General features: G+C 29.8%; 2 protein-coding genes across 2 annotated transcripts; one reads left to right on the forward strand and one right to left on the reverse strand.

The window, feature by feature from the left end:
• Positions 1–1,450: 1,450 nt before the first annotated feature.
• LOC113383260 (protein C19orf12 homolog) lies at positions 1,451–21,980 on the reverse strand. Its single transcript, XM_026621509.1, has 3 exons — positions 21,950–21,980; positions 4,683–4,894; positions 1,451–1,703 (listed from the first exon to the last, which is right to left on the reverse strand). The coding sequence occupies exons 2-3, from the start codon at positions 4,882–4,884 to the stop codon at positions 1,483–1,485; spliced, it is 423 nt and encodes a 140-aa protein (XP_026477294.1). The 5' UTR covers positions 4,885–4,894; positions 21,950–21,980; the 3' UTR covers positions 1,451–1,482.
• On the forward strand, positions 8,144–19,102 carry LOC113383259. The gene is made up of 3 exons (XM_026621508.1): positions 8,144–8,345; positions 8,425–8,736; positions 18,643–19,102. The coding sequence occupies exons 2-3, from the start codon at positions 8,448–8,450 to the stop codon at positions 19,023–19,025; spliced, it is 672 nt and encodes a 223-aa protein (XP_026477293.1). The 5' UTR covers positions 8,144–8,345; positions 8,425–8,447; the 3' UTR covers positions 19,026–19,102.
• Positions 21,981–24,359: the final 2,379 nt, after the last annotated feature.

Genomic DNA, 24,359 nt, shown 5'->3' on the forward strand with positions numbered 1-24,359 from the left:
ATGTGTGCATCACGAGTGTTACCACATTACTAATAAACTTTATTCAAAATTGTCATATGATGTATTTATTTTAACTTAAATGCCATCTTGTACAGTAGCAAATAAGTTTTACTTCAATTGCGTGTGAACCTTACGCGCAATCTTTTTTTTAATCAAATTTTTAATAAATACTATACTCGTTATTTACACTTACCTGTTGAGGCCATTCATATCATCTTTCGCTCCCGAACTTTCGGTAACGATGAAGGTTACGTAGGGGAATACGGACAAAAATGGTATATATGATCAAAATGACACAGTGGCCTTATTTAAAAATTGGCTAGTTTTAGTCACTGTTTCATAACTTTATAACGTTGAGAAAGCTATACTAATAATTATGTCAGATGTTGATCGTCATTGGCACAGTCTTGTCGCAGTAGTCAGCTGAAATGTGCATTAGTCTTCAAAGGTTCATTATGATGGTGGTCTATAGTACTATAGTACTTGCAAAAGTTAATTGATTTTTAATAGGCTCGCAGTAAACATGGTAAGACCACCATCATAATGAACATTTGAAGACTAATGCACATTTCAGCTGACTACTGCAATAGCTGATAGCTGCTAGCTGATAGCTGATAATTGCAATAAAATCGTTCGAAATTACTATAGTAATTTCGAACGATTTTATTGCAATTATCAGGTATTTGATGGATTTTTTATTATTTATTCATTTTTGCTTAGTTTCAAAAAAATGATACTTATACAGTGGACAATATGCCTAGTACTATTTTGCAAGAACTACAGGGTAGTTCATTCGAGGCCAAGAAAAAGAAAATTGAAATCTGTAAAAGGTGATTGAGTATTTACTTTTACTCTAATTACTTGTAAAAACAGAACAATGAATCCACCGGTAAAAAAGAGACTTGCATTTATTGGCAAAACTTATTTTCGTCATCTGAGCCCGGCGAATGTTGGTTACGATATATAATTTGTTCCATTTGGGTTCAAAAGCTTCATATGCTAATGTTCCAAAGAGGATCAAACTATTTATTTATGAACTGTCTTCTTAAAGTTGTATCTCAGTATGTCCTTAGTAGTCCAACTTTGTAGGTTGCGTTTGCCTTAATAAATTTGTTATTACAGTTCCCGCTTAATTAAAAGTCTATGTTGCTGGTAGTCAAAAACCAGAGCTAAATGAATAATGAATACGATTGAGACTGTTACTGATTCCTATAAATAATATTTAATTAATTTTATCGAAATTCAAAAATATATTTGTTCATAATTATTAATATCAATCTGTGTTCAATATCAGTTGATATTAAACACAGATTAATTCATACATAACAACATATTTATGCATTACTTTAGTATTTAATTTTAGAGAAACTTCAATATATTTTTTACAATGATAGATTGAAAGCAAGTTGAATATTTAATTGACTCCAATATTATTTAATTGACTCCGATATTATTTAATTGACTCTTAATTGACTGTTAGAATTACTGGCTCAAAATCATTTGCAGATCGTTCGTTAAAAAATTGGTGACAACTCTTATTACTTGTCTTCTAACGTGTTCATTGTCAGTTAAAAACATTGCAAGTACTGCTACATCTTCAATCTGCACATTGTTAAGTAATCCTTGCAAACGAGCAGCCAATTGCCTTTGTTCCGAAGCTGATAAATCATTCAGAATAATTTCTGCAGCAGATTTGAAATTTCCTAAAAATAAATAGAATATATATTTTTTCTAAACTAGGCAAAAATTCAAGAAAATATCAAATCTGTCGGAGTATAACAATGCGAAATAAAAAATGATGGAAAAACACTCGGTTTCAAATATATTTGGTCATTCGGGAAGTAATTTCGTTTTTATAGACATGTTGACAAGTCATTTTCATATAATAATCTAATACTTTTTAAATTATATATTCAAAAAGATTTAGTCGAACATATTTAGTAATATTTTTGCTAGTAGCATAATTTTGGGATCATAAATTTTTTGGTCGTCATTGGCAGTACACTGATCAAGCTGCTTTTCCATCACCTCATTTAAGGTGAAGTTTTTACCGCCTAATTTTTTTTAGTGTCCGAATCAAATAATAGTCCGATGACGCCAAGTCAGGAAAAGACTCTGTTAGAGCTGCAAAAGCTTTTGGAAAAATTGACCAAACTTATGTGAGGTCGCGCGTCGTCTTGATGCAATACTACAGCTTGACTGTTGATTAATCCTGGTCTTTTCTGTTGAAGTATATCGTTTAGTTAACCATTACATTTTATTGGAAAAGCTGAAAAACAAACAACTCCTTTAAAACTCCATCAAACATACAGCATCACCTTTTTCTGGTTTTGCAACTGTTTTGAGCAGGTCCTTTTTTTCATTGGTGTAGTGTTGTACAACTTATTTTTCGTTTCTAGTGATAATTTACTGATAATTTTCACGACATTTCGGAAGTGAATCGCATATGTAATTGAGGCGATACAGGTTTCGTTATATGAGAATCTAGAAAACTCATGCAATGAGCTTCGAGAAAAATCCCAGACCTTTCGAATGGTCATTGAATTTGATAAATTTAAAATCCATGAATTCCGTTTGCATCAACTAATGCCTTTCTCATGGCTTTATCAGCACCAAGCATTCTTCATGAACGTAGTGCATCTCCGACATCAAATTTTTTAAATTTTCCAAAAGACATCTTTCAGATTGACCAGACGTCAGTCAATTTCATTCTCATTTGAATATAATTTTTAACATTTTCTGTATAAATTTCGAAATTTCAACTTATTGCTTTCTATATTTAGGTGCACCATCCAAATATTACAGCACAGAATTTATTGGAATTTTTTAGATTCAGACCTTAATATGTATTAATAAAATTAGTTAAATGATTTTATAAGCTTTCGTATTATATAATAGGCATATAAGTATGACGTTAGGATAAAAAAATACATTTAAATTTTCTATTGTAAAAGAAAAACAAAATTACTTTCCGAACAATCTTATAATTTGGAACAAAAGATATACGAGGTCTGTTCAAAAAGTACCCGGAATTTTCGTTTTTTCAAAAAAATATTTATTTATTCGTCTACATTAATGTGGTCCCCTTCAAAGTAGTCCCCCCCAGATATAATACACTTATGCCAGCGTTTTTTCCAATTTTCGAAGCACCCTTGATATTCACTTTTTGATATGTCCTTGAGCACTCTCAGCGATTTTCTTCAATCGAGGAAAACCGCCGTCCTTTCATGGGTCTCTTCAACTTTGGGAATAGGAAAAAGTCACACGGAGCCATATCTGGTGAATTTTTGCACTTTGCAACACTTTATTTCATTTTTTACGCAAAATTTAATACAAATTCTTTGACTTTTCAATTCTTCCATTGTAAAAATCGCCGAGCTCAGAAAAACACGTCGAACCTTAGCGACTACCACAGACAAAGTAAACAGTGAATATAGCTGAAAATTTCATCATACTTTAGGGGCATGTATACCAACACAATAAAAAAAAAATTTGACAATCAGACACTCCAGACCCGCGAAATTTAATTATTAGTAATTCCGGGTACTTTTTGAACACACCTCGTATATCAAATATGTATATTGATTTTTTTTATTGTATTCTAATGTTCAGATTTTACAAGCGTTTGATCAGTCAATTCGCTAATTTTTACATTTTCTTGATGTTGCAAGTCATCCTCAACAAATTGGTATAAAATTTGTAATTGGTGGATACCTATTATTTAAAGTTTAATTTAGTATTTGTTTTAAATAAGAACAAAATTAACAACACTTGCAATTTGGAATTTTGAAAATCGGTTCATAATTTTTGTCTAAAACATTGGGGAAAATATTTCAATTATGTATCTGATAATTATAAAGAAATGGCTCGGACAATCGTCTTGCATAATTAACCAGAGTTCTTACAGAGTTTCATTGAATTGCTCTTAAATGCTTTTAAAGTAGGTCCTGCCTTTGGGAACATTTTCAAAAATTGTCGACAAAAAGGACGAATATGCATATATGATATATGCACATACTTTGGTGTCAGCCTACTCGAAATGGCTTGAAACGTCGAAAAAACATAAATTTAGCTAATCGGGTTTTCTGGCGAAAAAAAAATCTACATCGAGAAAGTAAAAATCATACTACCTCTTCAAGCCCTAACAAATGTTATAAATAAAAGTCCAACACAAATGTTTTTCGAAAATTTTAAAGTTTCTACAAAAAAATGTTTGATAAGGGGGTCACATTCACATATTTCGGATGATAAATAATGGTTAAATAATGAGGTAGGATATTGAAAATTGGTACATCGGTTTGTTTTCGAAAATGTCTAACCATGTCGCTACGAGAGAGTATTCCACAGCAGTGTCGCTGCTGTACAGAACAGCGAGTCGCCCGGGTCACGTCATCGTATTTTAAAAATTCATTCAGTATCAATTAAAATTAAGTATTTTAAAATATAAAATTGCACTTTTAAAAAATAAAGAAATTAGAACTCTCAATATTTAAGACATAAGTGATAAATGTCTCTTGAAAGGTCGACACCCTGCATGTCGTATAAAGTCGACACTAGTACACATATAGGTAGTCATGCGTATAAATTTAATCGTAGCAAACAGCCGTTTTTATAAGGCAATCCGCTCATACCCAGTATTATTCGAAATTATTTTATTACCAAACACTATATATTCTGTTTACCTTGTCCCTGAATTGCACCAGCAACTCCTCCGACAATGCCTCCTAGGGCCAAACCTACAGGTCCGAGTAACATTCCTCCCGTCAAAACAGCGGCTCCGGTTATAGCGGCCCACTTTGCACTTTCTTTAAATGTGATCTGCATTTCTTCCAATTCTGTAAGTTGTGAAACAGCCTGTATGATCTGTCTTCCTGTTACCGGCATTTTGAAGAATCTATTAAAAAATATTTATAATTAAGTAGTTCTTATTATAAATACTTTGCAGAATGAGTAATCGACATGGACAAATTATTTTTTGATTTTTCTTGGTCATTTTGGCGAAACTTTAAGGAAACAATTTTCAATTAATAATATATTTGAATTTCTGATAATGATAAAGTGATTATAATTTTTTGTATACGGCATAAAATTAAAACTACAGAACCAAAAGTTAGAATTTAATTGTGTTAAAAAGGCCGTATGTATACTTCTAGACTCTGAGCAAGAACAACTCGATTCAGAGAAGAATAGTGTGAAAGATTTGCCATTGGCATTTTACTTCTCAGTGCTCGAAATAGCCTATTGAAAACATATTTTTGATCTATATTTTCAAGTTGAAATTAATATCTGCATGATATCAGGTTATCCAGAGCGAGGGTTCGAATTCACGACCCTGTTTACACAAGGCAGAGCGCTTGAACTGATTTTGAGAGAACGGAGCGCCCGATTTGAATGATTCAAAACACATTTAGCTTGTAATGACAAAATGAAGATTTGATGAAATCAGGCAGGTCCAGCGGTTTCGGAGATACAGAGGAAAAAGTAAAATAATTAAATATATTTGTCGGTCAAAATAGACATTACACATATTCGCATCAAATTATCAGATATTTGATAAAGTTTTTGAATTAGTAATAATTTTGTTATAATTTTGTTGGGTTCCGTATCAAGATTTTTAATTTTTAAAGTTTACTTATATGGCTCAAGCAAATTTCAAAATTTTCAGATGTTTTTTTTAAATTTTCAATAATATACAAAGTATATTATAATTCCAAAGTATTATCCTTCAAATATGAATTTCAAATTTACGAATTAGTTTGAAAATGTATATATTTCAAATGCGTTATTCTAATCGTAAGAAATTTGTTCGGCACATTCTGCTAATGTAAACTTTCTCAAGTTTTTATCCGCTGTATATTTCATGAACTATATATCGTTAAAAAATTATACAGAGATTATAATTATCTATTCGAAAATATTTAAAACAATTGTTATTAATCATTGATCAATATTTATTGATTACTGATGATTTTTTTCCCTCAAATATTTAATTCTGGAACGGGAAGTTCCAGCAATTTGCCTTAAGGCACGATGCCATAAAAAAAATCATTTTAGGTTTTTCGAACGATTAATATAACTTACCCTAAAAAAAAGTTATAAAAAGTTTTCGATTTTCAAAATAAATCAAGATACAAAAAAACCCTAAGATAAGTTTAAAAATACGGTAGTTATGAAAGATCTAGTGATCTCTAGGTTATTAAAATTCATCATTTTTAACTTCCCGTAGGGTTTGTTATAGTAATCGCAAAAAACACAAAAATGAAATTTTTTATATATCGTTACGTTGCAAAGGTTTCTGAATATTTTGGCATACCTTAGAAAAAATGGATGTATGTGTGTGTGTGCGAATACAAATTTTCGTCGACGATTTCAGGCACACGGATTAACCGATTTGAATAATTCAAAAAACATTCGATTTCTACTGATAATGAGACATGCTGATTAGTTTTTGGCAAAGGCAGGTCTAGCCGTTTCAGAGATACGGGGCAAAAAAAAGCCATTTGGCGGTCAAAAATGAAAATTAGACATGTACATCGTATTATCAGATATTTTATAAAGATTATAATAATAAATACAAATATTTTGTACATTTATAACAGTTCCGTACCAATGTTTACACGTTAGACGACTACGCGGCGCTCGCGGTTTTGATATTTCGACTCCAAATCAGCTATGCAGCGCGATTGTTGTAAAAAAAGTTTTCGATTTTCATAATAAATCAAGATACAAAATAAAATTCAAAAAGTAAAAAAATCAAATTTTTAAAAAAAGTCAAATTTTTCAAATTTTAAGGTTTTGCAATTTTTTTTTAATTATTTTCAGTACGGAAAGTTCAAGCAATTTGCCTTAAGGCACGATGCCATGTACCACTTGTTATTTCAAATTTTGCGCCAGTAGTTTGAATGTATTCCGAGCGCAGAGTTGCCGAGCGATAAGCGATAACAGCGCCACCGAGCCTATGCGGCAGACCCCTTCCCTAGCTTTCTGAATGTAAAATCCTGTTAAAATATATTATACTTCTGTCATTATATGTTATTATTTATTATTTATTATTGTATTGAACCTGGACATTATAATAACAATAATTAATTGTTTAACGTTTTGTGTTTTTTTGTGTTCGTGTGATTTAGTGCCAGTGTTTTTTTAATAATTAATGTTAACTAATAATTTATAGTTTGATACATTTTCCTTGCATTTAATTAACAATTTATTTCAAATACAATTTTGAAGTTTTCATGCCGGATTAATTTATTTTTATATATATTTTAATTAGGATATGTTATAGGTTATTTTATTAATATTGTATTATATTTTATATTTTATGTAGATTACTTATAATTTTCCTTTCATCACTAATTTATTTCTATTTAATACGTTTTTAGGATCACCAAGTAAGCTTAATGTGGATTTAAACTTATTTTTTCAATTAGAATTCATTATAGGTTATTTCATTCAAAATGTTATACTTTTATTAGTTAGCTTTAAATTCATACATAGCTACTTACTTACTTTCATTACTTCTAATCAGATCTTTTTTATTATAAATATGAGTGGCAATATCCAGTGCACTCAGTGCTCTAAATCATTTAAATTGAAAGGTTCATTATATAGACATATTAGGGGAAAGCATGATGAAGAACCGATACATTTTAAAGCAACCTTAGAATGTATTCATTGTAAAAAGGCACTACATTCGAAATTTGGTCTCAAGAGACATATTGAACATTATCACTCCTCCAGTCCTCACACAACTTCTGCTCCCATTGATCATGATAAGATGCAATCCACCAACCCTCAGTCCCCAAGCTGTTCCTCTCATCACCAAACTACTGTTGTACCTTCCGCAACAGAACTTACAACATATTTCAATAATCACCGTATTAATCCTACAACATCCCTTGCTCTCCATTCATATGCTGAATTCGTTCATCCAACACCACCATCCACTCCCCTTATTTCTGGCTCTGATTCCTTCGTTAACCAATTTGATGTTGCCACTAACTCCACTGGACCTTTCTCTCCGCAACCTCTTTCAACTACAGATTCTGACAATTGTCCAGTGTCACCAAAATTATCCTCTCCAAAGACTCCCCTATTTACACCCAGTAGTGTTTCAGAACAGTTTGAGTATTTTTCAGGTAAGTATTTTGGCATTTTTATTCTGAATTGCAACAGAGGGTAACAATCATTTTCAATTGTAGGACCGCCAAGACACAGTCGCATCATATGCCCCTTGAAAGATTGCAAAAGGTCATTTACTAGATACAGTCCTTTACATACCCATCTACAACTTGACCATCAAATACATATTGAAAGTGAAGAAATATCATTTTCTTCTATTAATGGTTTGTATACTTTTAATTACAGGCCTTATCAATATATGTACTTCAGTATTATTTCTTCTAATTTCTTCCTTTTTTTTAGAATTTAAAACATGGAAAGATGACATGGAACAATGTCATTTCTACAGATATGTAAAAAACAGTACAGGGTACAAAATGAAAAATGGGCACAAAGTGATATATTACAACTGCCATCGTTCATATGCTTATGAAGAGAAGAAAGGTGCATTCCAAAAGACAAGCAAAAAAATTGGATATGCTTGTCCAGCACGTATTGTCTGCACAATATGTAATGATGGTCAAGTAAACATTGAATATTTTAAGACCCATGTGGGCCATGAGATTATTCTAAAATATTTGCCACTCGACCAACATTCAAAAAATCTCATCAAAGGTATGAATAAAAATTGCTATATATATATATATATATATATATATATATATATATATATATATATATACGAGGTCTGTTCAAAAAGTACCCGGAATTTTCGTTTTTTCAAAAAAATATTTATTTATTCGTCTACATTAATGTGGTCCCCTTCAAAGTAGTCCCCCCCAGATATAATACACTTATGCCAGCGTTTTTTCCAATTTTCGAAGCACCCTTGATATTCACTTTTTGATATGTCCTTGAGCACTCTCAGCGATTTTCTTCAATCGAGGAAAACCGCCGTCCTTTCATGGGTCTCTTCAACTTTGGGAATAGGAAAAAGTCACACGGAGCCATATCTGGTGAATTTTTGCACTTTGCAACACTTTATTTCATTTTTTACGCAAAATTTAATACAAATTCTTTGACTTTTCAATTCTTCCATTGTAAAAATCGCCGAGCTCAGAAAAACACGTCGAACCTTAGCGACTACCACAGACAAAGTAAACAGTGAATATAGCTGAAAATTTCATCATACTTTAGGGGCATGTATACCAACACAATAAAAAAAAAATTTTTTGACAATCAGACACTCCAGACCCGCGAAATTTAATTATTAGTAATTCCGGGTACTTTTTGAACACACCTCGTATATATATATATATTTCTTTGTTTGATGTATCGCCCTCAAGAACTCACTCATATATATATATATATATATATATATATATGATTTAGTAGTTAATTTTGATGTTGAAATATATGAGTGAGTTCTTGAGGGCGATACATCAAACAAAGAAAAGCCAAAGATTTATAAAATAATCTTTATTTCCAAACGTTTCGACATTCAATTTAATGTCATCATCAGTGGATCTAAAAACAGTATGAAAATTAGCATATCTAGGTAATTATAATATATGTGGATTGGTAAAGTAACTATACAATAAGAGAAAAATTAACAAATAGCAACACTTAACAACAAATCAAATATAAAAGATAGGAAAGGTAGTAGAGACTAGAATTAAATAAATAATTAAAAAGTATAGGCAAAAATATTTAAGTACACTCATATAAACTTACGCATATATACATATATGTACGTACACATATACACACATATACATATATATATATACATATATATATATACATGCATATATCCATATACACACACACATACAAACATATAATACACATATACATATACAGATACAACAATATATACCTATATATGTACACATATACATGTAAGACTATACACATATAAATATACGTATATACATATATGCAACGTGCATGCATATTCACAACGACGTACATGTACATGTATGAACCATACATATACTCATACCTATCTATGTAACTATAGCTATACACGTATACACATACATATACGCATAAACATGTATATACACATATATACACACATATATATATACATATATATACATACATATATATATATATACACACGATACATATATATATACATATGTACATAAATGCTCACAAATATATATATATATATATATATATACATATATATATATATACATATACACATACATATATATATATACATATATATATATATACACATACATACATGCATATATACGTATATATAATTACATGTATACACATATAAATATGCACATACATACAAACATACATGTAAATAAGCAATATACATATATATACATACATACATACAAATACATATATATATATATATATATAAACATACAATATATGTAAACTCGTATATATGTAAAGATATTTTTTCATCTTTATTTTAATCAATTGTTTGTATGTTCACAGTTATTGTTAGTTTTAACTTAAGATTGTTCTACTTTGTACGCTCTAACATTCATACCACTTGCTTGTTATTCTGTCACCAATTTTTTACTTTCTTTAAATTTATTTTTTTTAGCTACTCTTTTCCTTTAACGAGCATTATGAAACCCACACAGGCTACTTGTAATAAAAAAAATTTTATACAAGAGAATTGTATCACCAATGACATCCTCCCTAATCCTTCCTTTTATAATTTCATCAATAAACATTATGGTTCTTACATCCTTTCAGAATTTAAGGTATTAGCTAAACTAAACTTCAAACTTTCTACCAATATCAATAAACAGATCTTTCTTATCAGATGCAGGAAAGAAGGTATCATACCTAATTTTTATCGCCTAAATTTTACAAAATTTTCTCATCTGAACAATTCTCTTAACAACAAGTTTTCTAAACTTAGTTTACATATTCTCTCACTAGAAATCAAAAATTGCATTTGTCACACCAATAACCTGAGACGTGCTATTGATAAAATCTATTCTTGGTTATCGTATTCTGTTGAAACCGAGATCCTGGAGAGCTTCTCTGAATTTGAATCCATTCGTATTAAAAAGAACTACAACAAATCCAAAACCTCATATATTAAAAAATTCAATAAATTACACGAATCAAAAATGAATTCGTCAAAAATCATCCTGAACGAATCTCTTACCAATAAATGGCTAAAAAATCTATCTAATATCCATATACCTGATAGACTACTCTATATTTTTGCACTAGGCCCAAATTTTGCTATTCCTAACAACTGTCACAACTTTAATTTTATCAAAGTACTCAGCAGATTAGAGTCAAGCTTACAGAATATAAAAAATCCCGAAATTAAAACTAATACCCGTTCAGCTTTTTGTAAAAATTTTCTCTCGTTTATTAAATCTTTTAACACAAAAAAATCGACAATATTGACATCCTTAGAGACATTAAAACTTGCAAACTTTTTATTAAAGAAAACCCTAACATTTTAATTACGAGGGCCGACAAGGGGAATATCACAGTCATTTTGGAAAAAACCACGTACCTTGAAAAAGTCTCCGAATTAATTTCAGACACAAAAACATATTCTCCTATTAACTCCGATCCCACTGACCGAATTAACCGTACTTTTCACAAATTTGTAAACAACTTAGTCTCTAACAAACAAATTACTCCACAAATCTCACTGACAATTAAAAACCTTCACCCTTACAACCCCAAACTCTACGGACTTCCTAAAATACATAAACACAACGTTCCTCTCAGACCTATCGTGGCTGACCTGAACTCACCTCTTTCAAAATTCTCCAAATACCTTAGCAACATACTCTCTTCAGTCACAGTCAAGTCTCGTTTCTTTACAAAAAACTCCTTTGAACTTGTCAACAATCTCCGCGATTCCGTTATTCCTGATAACTCCTTATTGGTTAGTCTTGACGTAGTATCCCTATTCACAAACGTCCCCCTACAATTAATTTTAGATGCCATCACTGCTAGATGGGACGAAATCTCTTGTCATACAACATTATCACTGCATTGGTTTCTCGAGTCCATAAAATTCATAGTTTCGAATACTTATTTCGAATTCAACGACCATTTTTACCTTCAAATATTTGGCACACCTATGGGTTCTCCTATTTCCCCTTCACTCGCAGAAATTGCTTTACAACACTTAGAGTTGAAAGTTTTTAATTCCTACAATCTAGACCTTCATTTTTATTACAGATATGTTGATGACATCCTTACTTGTGTTCCTGTTAAAAATTTCGAACTCTTACTTCATAGTTTTAACTCATTTAATGAGCATCTCTCCTTTACGTTTGAAAAAGAACAAGAAAATTCTATCAGCTTTTTAGACGTAAAAATTATAAAAACCGCAGACAATCGAATTATCACCAATTGGTTCCAAAAACCTACTTGGTCGGGTAGGTATTTAAATTATCATTCTTACCACCCTTCTAGCATGAAGATAGGCACTATTATTAATTTAGTCGACCATGCCATCCTACTCTCAGACAAACAATTTTGGCCCTCTAACTTATCCCTCATCCGCACAACTTTAATTAACAACTCATATCCACCGCACCTCATCAACTCCGTCACCTCCAACAGACTTAAAACCCTTAACAGTATGCATTCTTCTTTTTCCCCAGAAAAAAATTCTAAAGACAATAACTATATAGGCAACGTTTGTTTACCTTACGTAAAAGAACTTTTTCCAGTGTGGAAAAAACTTTTTCATAAGGTAGACATCAGACTAACCTGCAACATAGATCTAACTCTTAAATCCCTCTACACAAACCTGAAATCTCCCACTAGTATAGAACGTACTTCCAACATTGTTTACAAAATAAATTGCAATGATTGCCCTTCTACTTACATAGGTGAAACCGGACAAAATTTAATAAAAAGACTCAAACAACACGACAATAATTCGAAAAACCCCAACCAAAACCAAACTATGATAACAGAACACATAAAAAATTTCAAACACTCCTTTAACTTTTATAATGCCAGTATTCTCTACCATGAACGGAACACCATTCAGAGACGTTTTGCAGAATCTTGTTTCATATCAATATGTGACCACGTGGTGAACAAAAGATCGGATTCCTCCTTACTCTGCGATAACTACCAAGTAATACTAAATAATGTTTCCAAATTTATCTCCTCTGAACAAAACTAATTGACCTTACTAACCTTGCCAACACTTCCTAGTTTAACTTCGGCCTTGATACCCGAGCTTTACCTACCCATACATAGCAAATTTTGAATAAACCTTAAAAAAATTTTATTTTAGATTTTTGAGTTATTAGTATAACTACTTAGTAATACTAAATAATATTTCCAATTTTTTTCTCCTAATTCTAACCATACAAACCTAGCCTAACATTACTAGTTTCAACTTCCGACTATTTTCTACCTACCCGCCCATAACAATCCTGGAATGACCCTTAAAAATCTCTCAAAACATGTGGTGACTTTTATACATGCCTCGGTACTAGCAAAGTACAGAAGTCGTGGCAGAAATTACATAATTCTACTTACATTTTTGTTCAATAAAACTATCATTTTTCTGTTTACATCATACAAAAAAATTATATAAAAAAATGCATAGTGCTGACAAGTTAGTTGTATAAATGTTAGTGCCAAATCTCTAGTGCTGTGTACACTTCTCTATATGTAACTAACCAACGTAATGTAAGTCCACTTGTATTTTATATGTATTATCCATCTTCATAAATAATTTGTTTGCTTTACATATATACGAGTTTACATATATTGTATGTTTATATATATATATATATATATATATGTATTTGTATGTATGTATGTATATATATGTATATTGCTTATTTACATGTATGTTTGTATGTATGTGCATATTTATATGTGTATACATGTAATTATATATACGTATATATGCATGTATGTATGTGTATATATATATATGTATATATATATATGTATGTATATGTATATATATATATATGTATATATATATATATATATATATATATATATTTGTGAGCATTTATGTACATATGTATATATATATGTATTGTGTGTATATATATATATATGTATGTATATATATGTATATATATATGTGTGTATATATGTGTATATACATGTTTATGCGTATATGTATGTGTATACGTGTATAGCTATAGTTACATAGATAGGTATGAGTATATGTATGGTTCATACATGTACATGTACGTCGTTGTGAATATGCATGCACGTTGCATATATGTATATACGTATATTTATATGTGTATAGTCTTACATGTATATGTGTACATATATAGGTATATATTGTTGTATCTGTATATGTATATGTGTATTATATGTTTGTATGTGTGTGTATATGGATATATGCATGTATATATATATATGTATATATATATATGTATATGTGTGTATATGTGTACGTACATATATGTATATATGCGTAAGTTTATATGAGTGTACTTAAATATTTTTGCCTATACTTTTTAATTATTTATTTAATTCTAGTCTCTACTACCTTTCCTATCTTTTATATTTGATTTGTTGTTAAGTGTTGCTATTTGTTAATTTTTCTCTTATTGTATAGTTACTTTACCAATCCACATATATTATAATTACCTAGATATGCTAATTTTCATACTGTTTTTAGATCCACTGATGATGACATTAAATTGAATGTCGAAACGTTTGGAAATAAAGATTATTTTATAAATCTTTGGCTTTTCTTTGTTTGATGTATCGCCCTCAAGAACTCACTCATATATATATATATATATATATATATATTAGGTTGTCAAATATCTCCCTTCTGCTTTTTTGCTCTTGGTTTATAATACAAAAAGGCGGAAGGGAGATATTTGACAACCTAATATATATATATATATATATATATATATATATATATATATGTATGTATATATATTATATAATTATATATATACTAGCAAACCCGACGAACTCCGTTTCGCCACTAGATGTTTTCGTGAGAAAGATGAAGAAATTTTTTGTTTGTTCTATATTTGAAAAGGAAAAATATGATTTTATTGCACAACAGTAATGAATTTATTTCGATAACAAAAATGAAGTGTTTTTTAGTTGAACTTCTCTAAGTAAATGAATGTGAATCCGCAAATTATCCGTTTCATGGAAGTTATCTTTGGTAAACCACATTTTTTGTTTTTTGGGTATGACGTTAACACAAACAAAGCGGATAGTTTTCCAACTCGTGAACAGGCAACGTATAACTGCCCATGTGAAAAACAATGATTTTCTAAATAATCTATTTGAAATTTATCTCGCAAACACTAAGCGATTGGCCTTGCGACTTGTTATTGCGAACGCAAGGCGAACTGGAAATTGCAATCGTTTGAAGTCAAACCAAATCACGAGCAATTTTTGATTGAATGGTGAAATTCAGTGCGTTTACATCATTATACTTTGCGGCAAGAATTGTTTGTTGACTTAACCAAGCATAATTCTGATAATTCTCACTAATGTCATTACTCGAATTTTTAATTACGGTGCGTGAAGTTCCAGCAATTTGCATTAGGGCACGATGCCATGCACAACTAATTTTCTTAGCTATAGATCTTTCCAACGAATGCAAAATTGTCGAAATCGGTTCGTGCGTTCTGGAGTTATTTCGTCAGGAAGGAAAACCCGACTTATTTTTATATATATAGAAGATATATATATATATATATATATATATATATATATATATATATATGTGTGTGTGTGTGTGTGTGTGTGGTTATATTTAAAAGCAATACATCAATTTCAAAGATTTATAAAATTTTTATTTTAATCAATATGTTTTGATATATATTTTTATATCATCAATAACAACATATATCTCAACATCAAAATTAAATAACAAATTCAACATATATATATATATATATATATATATATATATATATATATATAAATATATATAGAAATATTTTTTGGAGCTTCGAACAAAGAATCCAAAAAGTAATAAAAAACGAAAAAGTTTATTTAAAAACCATTTCTTTATTTATTTACTATTGACGTTTCGGAAGAAATATGATCTTGATAAAAAAACAAATGAGTAGATTATATAACAAAACTAGTTGGTTTGGTATTTAGCCTTGAGGCAAGTTACATGAACTTCCCGATATGTTTAAATAATTGACTTAATCAATAAAAAATAAATTAATTTATGAGTCATTAAAAATATTCCGAGCGGATTTATTACACATATTTGAAAACGAACAAACACTTTGATTCGGAGTATTTTCTAAAAGCAAATTTTCAAAAATCAATAATTTTTATAATTGAACCAGTTTCCAGGACTTTAATGGTTTATTATGTTCAAGACCAAGTACTCTATCATTATACCAAGTAAATAGTCTAATTTTAATTTTAACAAATGTCAAAAGAACTACTCATTTTCTCAAACTTTGATGAATTTTTAAAATTAAACTACATGTCGTAAGGCCGTAATATTTTAGTAAGTTCTATAAGACCATGATGTATATCGCCAAAAAAAGTTCCATAAAAATCGGCCTAAATTTTTTTTTTCAACAGTAAATTACAAGAAAATGGCTCGGTAGATTTTCACCCAAAACTAATCAGCATCAATCACAACCAATATCTTTCGAACAGTTTTTGATTTTTTAAAATCGGTTCAGTAGGATGAGCTTAAATGTGGACGAAAAGTTTAACACTTTTTTTTTTCAAATTACAAAGAAACGGCTTGGCAGATCGCCGCACAAAACTGACAAACGATAGTCCTCATCGAAATACATCAAATGGCTTTTAAATTTCTGAAATCGGTTCAGGCGTTTTTGAGAAAACGTCGATGAAGGGTCTAATTTTGACAAATGCCAAAAAAACGATACCAATTTTTGCAAACTTTGACGAATTTTCAAAGTTAAACCAATGGTCGTAGGGCCGTAATATTTCAGTATGATCTTCTAGAAGACTATAGTATCTACCGTCAAAAAAATAATTAAAAAATCGTCGAAAAATTTTTTTTTAACACTTTATTACAAGAAAACGGCCAGGCCGATTTTTACCAAAAACTAATCAGCACGATTCCCAATCAATATCTTTCGAACGGTTTTTGAATTTTCAAGATCGGTTCAGAACTGCGGGCTAAAACGTGGACGAAAAAATTTTCACTTTTCTGCTATTTACAAAAAAACGGCTTGGCTGATCGTCGCACAAAATTGATAAACGCTAGTCCTCATCGAGGTACATCGAATGGCTTTTAAATTTTTGAAATCGGTCCAGCCATTTTTGAGAAAACGTCGATTTACGGCAAAAAATCTGTTCACACACACACACACATACTTTTTCCAAATTTGGTCTCATTTGATTCAGAGCGGTTTGAAACGTCGAGAAAACATAAAATTAGCGAATGGGATTTTTTGATGAAAACAAACTTCTCCTTCGGGAAGTTCATATTACAAATATTAAAAAATTAGTAGGTTTATAAAAACAACTTACAGAAAAAACAGAATTAATTACCTGTATGATTGATTATGCACTAACACTTTTTTACTAAAAAAGATTTTATTAAAACATGTGATTTTATAAATTTCTCTCATTGTTATTTTTAATAAATACACAACATTATTCTTTATACATTCGATTATCCGGATTTTTGATTATCCGAATTCCTATCGAAAACAATTAGTCCGGTTAATTGAGACTGTACTGTATTTTTTCTTGGTTTGAATATGTTAATCATGCTGAACATACAATGTTGAAACGTATATAATAAATATTATTAATTAATATAGTTAATTATATAATATAGTTAATTATTCATTAACTATTTATTATATACGTTTATGTTTTCAACAGAAAATTTGATTTGCTAATTTTGTTTTCTCCATGTTCCAAGTCAAAAAGTGTGTGTAATACATACTGTATATATACATATATACAATTACAATTTATAATATATACATTCTCATCGAAGTTTTCTTAAAAACGACTGAACCGATTTCAAAAAATTTAAATCCGGTCGATGATACTTTGCAAGCACTCGCGCGTTGGTAAGTTTTTCAATACGATCGGCAGAGGCGTTTTTTTTTTGGAATTACCAGAAATGCGCAAAAATTTTCGTCTGCTTTTTAGCCAAAAATCCTGAATGGATTTTGAAAATTCAAAAACTGTTCGAAAGATATCATTGGAAATCGTGCTGATTAGTTCTTGACAAAGAACGGCCAAACCTTTCTTCAAAATTTATTGATAATTCTTTTCTTCTTTTTTCGATGATTTGAATGAAATTTGTATGATGATTGAGTACATGGTCCTAATCCTAATCAACATACTAGAATATTACAGTCCTACGAATAGTAGTTTATTTATGAAAATTAATTATAATTGAATTAGATGTATTGAAAGCGTGTTAATGAATGAATAATCTGCAATATTTTGTCAAATTATGATGTTTTATCGCAACTTGGTACATTTACAAATCACTAATAATAAATGTTGACTTGTTATTGATTAAGTCGATTATTTACATATGCTGGGAAATTCATGCAACTTACTTTTTATAACTAGCCAAAAGCCACTTACAACTAGGTTATATTATAATTTTTACAGATAAAATTTTAGCTGGAGTTGAAGACGATATCATTATGGAAAGTGTTCGTGAAGCTTCATTTAACAACGAATTACCTTTGAGAGCTTCTCTGATCACAAAAAAAGATATACGGAACATCAAAAACCGAGTTTTACCAAAACAGGCGACAGTACTATTAACAAATCAGGAAAAAGAACTTTGTAGGACGGAAGAAAAATCTGAAGAGATAAATAATTTAGAAGAACCGGTTACTAGCTATTCTGATGATGTAGATGCTGAAGATATAGACTATGATTTTTTGACAGAATTAATGCGCGAGATTATGAAAAAAATAGAAAACAGGCAGGTCTCTGATATAAATTTATGCATAAAAAATTTACTCAATACACTCAATCAAATGTGATTATAAAATCAATCAAAAAGGAAATGGTACAATTAACACTAATAAAAAAAGGAGCACCAAGGAGTGGATACCAGTAAAAAAGTGTTTAAATTCTTTTAAGTTTTTTTAATTAACTTCCCGTAGGGTAGTTATAGTAATGGGCAGAAAATCAAAAATGATAATTTTTGCATATCTTACCTTCGTATTGAAGGTTTCTGAACATTTTGTGTGTTGTTGTTTTCGTCCACGTTTTCGGGCGCACGGAATTGAATTATTCAAACAACATTCAGTTCGTATTGACGGGGAGACGTGCTGATAAGTATTTGGCAAAAGTTGGCTGAGCCATTTTGGAGGTACTGTGTTTTTGGAACCATTCAAATCGGTTAATAATTGCGCCCGAAAACGTAGACGAAAATTTGCGGACACACAAAACGCACACGCACGCATATCCATTTTTTCTGAGGTATGCCAAAATTTTCAGAATCCTTTAAAACGTGAAGATATGCAAACATTTTCAATTTCGATTTTAGGACGATTACAATAATTTACCATACGGGAAGTTAACGATAAAAATAACATAATTTATTAAACTATCAGTTTTAAAATAAGGCAATAATAAACAATTGAAAGTTTTACATATCCACTTCAATCTTCTTATTTTTTTTTAATATTAATAATTTTAATACAAAGAATTTTTGAATTGTTTTGTGAATAGTGGCATACAATTTGATGACAATCAAAAAAATATTTTTTCACAAGGCAGCAATTAATACTTATTAGGTAAATCTTATAAAATAAAGTGTTGGAAATTCACTTTCATAATTTCTTACTGTTGAAAATCAGTTGACTCGTGAATAGCTGTAAATTAACTAATATTTAAATACTACTATAATGAGAGGCATAACTAACCAATCTATATACATTATTGCTATGGCTGTTTACTACCATTACGAACAACTGCTAGAGTAGAGACCCTTAAAGAATCTTTCAACTGTTACCCCTGAAGGTCTATGTTCGACGACTTGCTCTTTTAAAAGAGTAAGAATCCCCTGAATCGGGGATGGGACATATTTATACAGGTGTGCGGTTGCTTACCAACACATTTGTAAAAATATCTCTAGCTAGACGCTGTTAGATAAAATATTTTTTTATCTTGATGCATAACATTAAGATAAAAAATCATTTTTTCTTAATATCGTTTATATAACAATCACGTTAACTATATATATGGATAATTATCACCATTCATTTATCTATGGTTATCACAATCAGATAAAAAAGCACGATATTTATCGTTATCTACGATTAAAATTGCATGCGGTACTACTCACCTAATTTGCGATTTTTATAAAATATGCACTCATTTATGGAAACTATTACAGTGGATTGTAATCATTGCTGTATCAGGCATTATACTATCAAATATGTAGTATGCTCTGAGGTACTGATCTTTGCGATCACGAAAATTCATCAAAATCGTCATTATTTTCAGCTTTTTTTTTACTTTAATTACGTAGAAACGATCTGGCCAATATTTACCAAAAACTATCTTCTTACCTATTCTTAACCGATCTATTTAGAACAGTTTTTGAATTATTAAAATCGGTTCAGGATTTTAGGATAAACTTGAACGAAAATTTTAGTATCTTCAGATGAACCGACGACGACATATTTTTAATAATTTCATTCTTTTTCAAGAAAACGTTTGCAAAAAGTAAAATTTTGCTTCACGTACACACGCACATACTTCTTCCGAATTTCGCCTCAAACGATTTATAATAAACTTAAAACATAATATTAGATACCGATTCTGATTTTAAATTGTTTAATTGTTTGTAAGAAATTTGGAAAAATTATTGATTAAGTAATAAATTTTGGGCAATGTTATTCCTTATTGTTTGAGAAAAAAAAATCTCTTTGTGAGGGTCACCAAACAAATTTTCGGAGCCGGTTGTATAACGAAAAATATCTATATTGATAAGTAACCAGTGATTCAGTTTACTGCCGTAAATTCCCTGAAGAATCACAGTGCGATTTGGTATTTCAGAAGTTTGAAAAACTCACTTGAAATATTTTCTTCTTTCTACGTTAAGTTATTACCATAGATAGAAAGAAGATATCTTCTAAATTCAAACTAAAAATCTAAATTTCGAAATTTTTTATCTTTCAGTATGGTAATTAACCAGAGAAAGTTATATATAGTAATCGCAAAAAAAATCGGAAATAATTTTTTGCATATCTTTAATTTTCAGCAGTTTCTGAACATTTTGGCATACTTGCCAGAAATGAATGCCTGTATGTGTATGTATATAAGTGCAAATACAATTTTCCGCCGATTGTTAAATTGTTTTTTTTTTTTGCAAAGGCAAGTTCAGTCGTTTCAAAGATACGAGGCAAAAAGTACCAAAAATCGCAAATCAATTTTTGAGAGAACGGAGCGTTCAATTTGAATGATTTAAAAACATTTTATTCGTATATACGAAATGAAGAACCGATGAGGGTAGATCCAATTAAAAAGTACAAAAAAATGCCATTTGGCGGTCAAAAATCATAATTAGATATATGAACTTGAAATTATCAGATATTTCATCGAGATTTTGATAAGGGTACGCAGTGCAATTGCTTTGAAAAAATGTTCAAAATTTTGAAATATTAAAACAAGATCAAATTTTTCATAAATGTCAAATTTTTTCAAAAAAATTCAAAATTCTCAAAACGTTATTTTTCTCAAACTTTTCTCAATATTAATTTTCTTTAATATTTTCTCAAAACATAAAGCTTTTAAAAAAAATTAATTTTCGGAACGAGAAGCTCCAATAATTTGCTTAAGGCACCATGCCCCATACACCACAAGTTGACTTTTTGATTTGGTTTAAGTCGACAAAACATAATTGCTAATAAAATGTTTAAATAAATTTAAAAAAATATCAACACCAAGCACTAACCTTTTATCTAGCACAAATTTCAAACGCACATGTACTGTTTTTTATTGCTTGGAGGGATTTTATTTATATAGGTACCAAATGATATGGATTTGGTATCTAATGATAATAGTTATCATCTACTTATATCAATATGGATTTTGAAAATCAAAACGAGAAATATAGGTATTTTCCCTTCTTACTTGTTCGGATATATAGGTATTTTTCTCTCTTACTTGTTCGGATAATCAATATATATATTGAATGATTGAACACTTAAATTATTTATTTTAAAACAAATAAAGATTACATAAAACTAGAGATGTCACCATATAAATAAATTTACGTACGCGCACATACAGTATACTAATTATTGAATTTTAAAAAGGGGATTTCCGCGTAATATACTTATGCGCGTATATTAATGTGGGAATCCCGTAATAGCAGACGCGCGTAAATGCTGTCAATTTGAAAATTATCCAGAAAACTGTTCTTTGAAATTTGCAATTTTTAACTTCCCGAAGGAGAAGTTTGTTTTTATCAAAAAATCCGATTGGCTAATTTGTGTTCTCTCGACGTTTCAAGCCATTCTGAATCGAATGATACCTTTGGAAGAAGTATGTATGAATCGATGTTTTCTCAAAAACGGCTAGACCGATTTCAGAAATTTAAAAGCCATTTGATGTATCTCAATGAGGACCCTATGAGGACTATCGTTTGTCAGTTTTGTGCGACGATCTGCCAAGCCGTTTCTTTGTAATTTGGCAAAAAGTGCTGAACTTTTCGTCCACATTTAAGCTCATACTACCGAATCGTTTTAAAAAATCAAAAACTGTTCGAAAGATATTATTATTAGTTGGGAATGATACTGATTAGTGATGTAACGAATGTTGGATTTTTCACATTCGCGAATGCGAATGCGAATGCGAGTATTCATCTTCAATATTCGCGAATGCGAATGCGAATGCGAATGTTAAATTTCAAATAAAGCGCGCGCAAAATGTTTGACATTTCAAATGTAAAAAGATAGCAACACATTTTTACCACTCTAATGTAGCTCAAGATCAACTTGCTAATCTACAAGAAACATGGTACAAATCGAAATTTTCCGAAAATCCTTCAACCAAAGATCAGGTCGTGAAAAATATTTTGGATTTAATTGGAAATGAGGACTTAAGCTTTCCTTCATGTTCAAATTCAAAGCGTCCTAAAATGACTAATCAGGTTAAGGAAAACTTTGTGCCATTCTTTCAGTCTTTCAAAATCTGTATCACTAAAAGAACTTCAATTTAATTACTAAGAATTTAAAGTTACAGCGAGTTTATTTTAATAGTCAACTGTGTCAACTTGTTATTAGCAAAACTATAATTGTGTAGTTTATATTTCATTATTTTTAATTCATAGGAAAAGAAAATTAGTGAAAAAATGTGCAATTGAAACCAAATGTTAACATTATGAATATTAGAACTTTACTTTTGTTTGCAATAGAAATAAATATTTTTTTTTTTTTTTTGGCAAAAAGCTTATTTACAAATAGTCAAGTATTCATTATATGGTTTTTTAGGTTTATATTTCATTATCATATTTAATTCTTAGAAAATATATAGTGGAATAGAAAAATAAATAAGTGAAAATTAAATAAAAATATATAAATCTTATCAGTTGTGTTATCATTTCATATGCAACTATATAATAATTTCCTTTTTGTTTGTTAAATACATTCGCTAAATATTCGCATCGGTTTTTGCGAATAGGAATGCGAATGCGAATATCGAAAAATATGCGAATATTCGCGAATGCGAATGCGAATGCGAACATTCGTTACATCACTAATACTGATTAGTTTTAGGTGAAAATCTACCGAGCCGTTATCTTGTAATTACTTAACTGTTGAAAACAAAATTTAAGCCGATTTTTATGGAACTTTGTTTGGCGATATATATCATAGAACTTACTGAAACATTGCGGCCTTACGGTAAGTAGTTTAATTTTAAATTACAAATTACAAATCGCGATACAATACTTGGTCTTAATGAACATACTAAACCATTGAAGTCCTACGGAAACTGGTTTAATTATAAAAATTGTTGAATTTTGAAAATTATATGAAATTAATCCATTCGGAATACTTTTAATCACTCATAAATTACTTGCCTCAAGGCAAAATACTAATACCAACTAGTTTTATTTACATTGCTGTTTCCATATTATTACTTCCAATTAAGTGATTGAGCACAAATTGTCAATAAAAACAAAACTTTGTTGAAAATTTTTAAATGTATGGTATGGTTTGTTTGCACTTTTTCCAAATCCAAATTTTCCAATCACATTGTTGAATGAAAATTATGCAAAAAATAAAACTTTTGTTAGAATTTAGCATATTTTTTATTTGATTGTATAATTATGTTTAAAAACGAAAATTCCTAATTATGTC

The sequence above is a fragment of the Ctenocephalides felis genome, unplaced genomic scaffold, assembly GCF_003426905.1.
Source record: "Ctenocephalides felis isolate EL2017-DRISC unplaced genomic scaffold, ASM342690v1 CF-g0.4_SCAFFOLD_03570, whole genome shotgun sequence".
In the NCBI taxonomy this organism is placed as follows: domain Eukaryota; kingdom Metazoa; phylum Arthropoda; class Insecta; order Siphonaptera; family Pulicidae; genus Ctenocephalides; species Ctenocephalides felis.

Excerpts from the sequence above, each read along its gene's own strand:
- LOC113383260 (XM_026621509.1), bottom strand. The coding sequence starts at position 4,884 with ATGCCGGTAACAGGAAGACAGATCATACAGGCTGTTTCACAACTTACA. Across the intron at positions 1,704-4,682 it reads TGGTGCAATTCAGGGACAAG|GAAATTTCAAATCTGCTGCA; the intron begins GTAAACAGAATA and ends ATTTATTTTTAG.
- LOC113383259 (XM_026621508.1), top strand. The coding sequence starts at position 8,448 with ATGGAACAATGTCATTTCTACAGATATGTAAAAAACAGTACAGGGTAC. Across the intron at positions 8,737-18,642 it reads TTCAAAAAATCTCATCAAAG|ATAAAATTTTAGCTGGAGTT; the intron begins GTATGAATAAAA and ends TAATTTTTACAG.